The following is a 5,151-nucleotide window of genomic DNA, read 5'->3' on the forward strand; positions in this document are numbered from 1 at the left end:
GAGCTCTATCCATCGTGTGCGAAAAATGCGCCGCACCGTGCACTGAAACCCTGCGCCTATTGAATATGTCCCTAGTGGGCTTGAATCGGAGAGGAGCCAATACAAGCGGAGGGGAGGCGTGTCTTCGCTCTTCCCCAAGACCTCCCAGAGCAGGTTGTTGCGTTTTGGCTCTAAAGCCTGGAGACCTCCGAAGTGCTCGTCAGTTTTCGAAGTAGGAGCCATGGCGACAACAGCTCAGTATATTCCGAGGAATAACTCCTTACCGTCTAACCCGCTCATGCATCCGGATTCGGATAGGATGCACCAGGGGACGACCTACAGAGAGGTGCAGAAAATGATGCACCACGAGTACTTGCAAGGGCTTGCGGCAACCAACACGGGACACCCGATGAGCCTGACGCACCACCAGTGGCTGCCCACCTCCAACACCGACTGGTCCAGCGGCACCCACCTCGGACAGCAGGAGCACAAAGCCAGTGTGCAGGCGACCAGAGAGGACCTGAGCAGCGGCTTCCACCACAGATCTCACCTGGTGCACCAGCAGACGCAGAGTAGCCACCATGGCTCGTGGGCACCTGCCACAACGCACCACTTATCCCCGCTGTCCCCAGCATCCAACGGCCACCAGTCCTTGGTCTATTCCCAGCCTGGATACACAAACCTCAACGCAATGCTAAGTCCCCAGCCCGGCTCCCTGCACCATGGCATGCGGGACCCACTTCACGACGATTCGGGCAGCCACGACAACCAGATGGAGTCGCCCCAGCAAGCGTTCAGCCACCACCAGGACCACTCGGACGAGGACGCGCCCAGCTCCGACGACCTGGAGCAGTTCGCCAAGCAGTTCAAGCAGCGGCGGATCAAACTGGGCTTTACGCAGGCGGACGTGGGCTTGGCCTTGGGCACCCTGTATGGAAACGTCTTTTCTCAGACCACTATCTGCAGGTTTGAGGCGCTGCAGCTGAGCTTCAAGAACATGTGCAAACTTAAGCCGCTCCTTAACAAGTGGCTGGAGGAGACAGACTCAAACACGGGCAGCCCCACCAATTTGGACAAGATTGCTGCGCAGGGCAGGAAACGAAAGAAGAGGACCTCCATTGAAGTGGGGGTGAAAGGGGCGCTGGAAAATCATTTCTTAAAATGCCCAAAGCCATCTGCTCATGAAATCAGCACTTTAGCCAGCACTCTGCAGTTGGAAAAAGAGGTTGTCCGTGTTTGGTTTTGCAACAGAAGACAAAAAGAGAAAAGAATGACACCAGTGGGGGTCCCTCACCCGAATATGGAGGACGTATATTCCCAAGCAGAGACCCCTCCTCTACACCGCACACTACAGAGTCCTGTGCAGTGACTGTTTTCATGAACAATCCGAGCATTTCCGCGGGGTATAGAAAAGGGGAAAGAGACTATGGAGTTTACAGTATTTAAGTTTGGCTTTTGTTTTCCTGACAGAAAAAAAAAGACATGGAAAAAAAGTTGAACAAATCAGTTTTGCCTTTAGTATTCGGAGATCCAACAAATAGATGGAAAGAGGGAGAGTGTTAAGAAAAAAAAAAATCAAGAAAAAAGAAAAAAATGTTCGCTGTTACTGATTTCGTGCGCATTTGAAGTGAGACAAAGATCTTTATTTACCAAAATTATATGGAGGAGTCATGCATATAAAGTAAATTTGATATCTCATGATTGTTCCAAGTGGGGAGTTATTAAATGTGGCAACTGAGCACCTCTCCTCCTGGTGCACCATGAACTCACCAGGATGAGGTGCCTGAAAATGATCAACACTGGAGACGAATAGCCTACACTGAATGAACATTTTGCTTTTCCGGGCTTAAACTGATTAACCAGATTTCAGAATATTAGTGTATACTTTCTTTGTTATATTGAGTGTGATGTTTTGGTTTGGAAATACTTTAACTTCAGTGTCTCTCTTACTGCAGAGTGTCTATGATTTTGTTCATTATTTGCGAGTGTAACTCATCAGATCAGCCTGTTCATTTTTCTGTTTACTCAGAGGGAGTTGTTGGTGGAGGAGCAATGGAAATGGTGGCACCCGAAAACACCCATAAATAACACATTTTAGAGAATTGTCCAGTGCAACAGGACGTCCGAGTCCTGACTGCATGCCTTAAAAAAAAAAACTTAAATTTGCAACCAGCACCAGACGCTAAAAAAAGGGCAGTTTAAAAACGCATCTTTATGCTTTCTTTTTGGGGAGTTGATTGTCTTCAGATTATTGTTTTCTTTGCATGGAGCACTTATTCTTTCGTTAATATTATTATTGAAATGTTATGTCTGTTAATAAATTGTGACCGTAGCTGATCTCATAAGGCTCGAACAACACAATAGCCTAAACCCCATGTTTACAGGTTCCTGTTATCACCACAGAGCGCTGTCAGCTCACACTGCTTACTGCCTGTTGTATTCCAAACATTACAAGAGAGATTGGTCAAATACGAAATAATAATAATAAAAAACAAAGTAATAATAACTCAGGTAACTTCAGTGCCCCATGCCGGAATATCACACCTGTACATGACTTTTTTTCTTTGTTGTTTTAAATGTTTTAATCTGGTTACAAACACACCGTTTCCTTTGTTCATATATCCATTGTATTATATGAAAAAGCTGGAATCGGAGAAAAGAAAATAATAGAATTCCTTAAGGGTATATAAGCGATGAAGGGATTTACGTTAGATATATTTATTTTTTTCCCGACCTGTAAGGAATTTTGAAAATCTCATGCGTTGTGTGTCATTTCTCAGTGTTGGACCAGTTCAAAAGCATACAGCAGTGCTACTCAACACAGATGAGGGAAACTTTTTTTCAGGAAAAATAATAATAATAATGGTAATAATTAAAAAAGGAGAAAAAAAAAGAAGAAAAAAAAAGATTTTAGAGAAAATGTTGCCAGGATTATTTCCAATGTGTAAATATGTCCAATATGTAAACTTGTATTTGTTCTGAGATATTGTTTTGTTTTTGTTTCTTTCCGGGCAGTTTTGTACACTTACTAATTCCAAGAAGATATTTTAATATGATTTCATTTATGAATCTGACCATTTATATATATATATTTATTTCTTAAAAGTGTTTGGAGCTTTTTGTTTAGCTCTGTTCATGGTTATGTTGCAGTGGATTTCAGTATGTTTTTTTTTTTCCCTTTGTTTACTATATTGGTTGTATGTTGGTTGCTAAATGTAGACTGCAAAGTCGCATTTATATTTATGTTATAGTAATATTTTATTACTTACATAAAACATATATACAAGAAATGGTCTTTTGTCTTCATTAAGATCCGACCCACTCCTCCTTTGTTGCTGTCTCTTGTAGCACCACCAGGCAGACGAGATAAACATGATCATAAAGTTTAGTGCTGTTCAGTGTCATCGGGAAGTGGCGAACACACCGAGTGTTCATTTTAAATAGCAGTTATGTAACAGGGGATCGTTTAAAACCAGAAGCTGTGTACATGTGCTGTTAAGGGTATAGACCACAGTATTTTACCTCAGGCGTTCCCTGCTAAGTTCACAGTCTGTGACGTTGTTCACATCTTTGTGTAATCGCAGTATTAAATTGTGCAATATTAATACGGAATTATTGTCTTTTCATTGAGTGCTCATTATTACTGTCATTGGAATTATTTATGTAGTTATTTATTTAGAACAGACGCACCACAAAAAAAGAAAAGAAAAAAAGAAAAAGCTATTGTTCCATTATAATTTGAGCTGTTTTCCTTATATAAACCACCGACCGTCACTTGACGTGTTTCAAGCATTTAAAAGGCGAATTGTGACGAATCTTTGATCTGAGACAGAGGAGCCTGCGGGCAAAAATCTGCCTCTCATCCAAATATAGAGAGAGAGGGAAAAAACGGATAAACGGCAGGCCCTGAAGTTTGGTAAAAGTGGAGACAGGCCTAAATCAACAGAAAACATATTTAATCGTTATTTATGTTATAAATGCTAGTTTTTTAATTAAAGAAACGTTCCTTTTTTAATCATAATTTAAATCCAGCTTTAATGTTAGGCCACTGTGTTTCGTATAATCAAAATAAAATGAGTGAGCTTTATTTTAGTATCTGCATTCACACATAAAACCGACAAACACGTGGTGAAATTATATACATATATAGGACTATGTATTTTTTGTGTGTTTAGTCCCACATTAACAGTTTCATCCACAAATGTTGAGAATCACTATCCCAAAGTGAAAAGGTAAAACAAACAAACAAGATTTCCCAATATTAAACGAAATTACAGTTTTTAAGTTCAGCTTTGTTGAACGAGCAACAACTTAATTTAAGACGGGCTATTTCAAATAGTTATTAGTTGCACATTTGTGTTTTACTGGGATACTTTCTCATTGCAAGTGTGTCGCGATCAAACCCGAATACACCACAAAGTTGGAAAAGGCGTTCAGTTTATGAAGTCGAATTTTTCGAAATACACATATAGTGAGCTTATATTCCTTTCTGTACTATTTTCCACCTATTTGTGCTCTAAAATCCCACATCCACGAAATTTTTTACTTCAATGTTCGCGATTCAGCTTTATTTCAAATCTGCTTTTTTCGTGCGTCATCTATAAATCTGTTGTATATCTTAAACAAAACAGAAACAACGTGAAGTAACGATACGTAGTTTATACCTGTAGATTTTTGACCGGCTTTTTGTAACGTTGTAATGCAAGTGGGGGGGAAAGTGATTTTTGCAGTGAGGTGGTCAAACTGTGGGAGTGGAGGCCACATTAAGGAGGAGACCGGCTGCCACACAACAGCGAGTCACAGGCACCCCCTGCTGGGGAACCTCGTGTACTGCAGGATCAAAGCTTTACCTCAAAGTTAGAAAAAACAAACTCCCAACAATAAGACACAAGACAAATAAATGTAATGATATTAGAATCACCATCAGCAACAACATTCTTTCACCTTATTGAGTGTGTCCACGCTCTGACATGCATTACAAGCACCTTCACAACTTTAGTTGTTCTAAAAATCATCCTTCACCAGACGTTAATAACAGACATGTTTTGTGTTTCTTTTAGTCAGCTATCAAGCTAATAAATTGACTAATTTGGGCCAACGTCTATGGCTCTGATGAGCATAAGCTGTTGTGAATTTGTTTTGCTGCTCAAAAAGTGTTTGACGTGTTAAATA

The 5,151-nt window shown here is 40.8% G+C and overlaps 1 protein-coding gene across 1 annotated transcript; it reads left to right on the forward strand.

Moving 5' to 3' along the window:
- Positions 1-202: 202 nt before the first annotated feature.
- On the forward strand, positions 203-3,591 carry pou3f1 (POU class 3 homeobox 1). Its single transcript, XM_084556680.1, has one exon. It carries the CDS (start codon positions 221-223, stop codon positions 1,346-1,348), a length of 1,128 nt encoding a protein of 375 aa, XP_084412806.1. The 5' UTR covers positions 203-220; the 3' UTR covers positions 1,349-3,591.
- The last annotated feature ends 1,560 nt before the right edge of the window (positions 3,592-5,151 follow it).

Source organism: Chelon labrosus (assembly GCF_963514085.1).
Source record: "Chelon labrosus genome assembly, chromosome: 12".
NCBI classification, from domain to species: domain Eukaryota; kingdom Metazoa; phylum Chordata; class Actinopteri; order Mugiliformes; family Mugilidae; genus Chelon; species Chelon labrosus.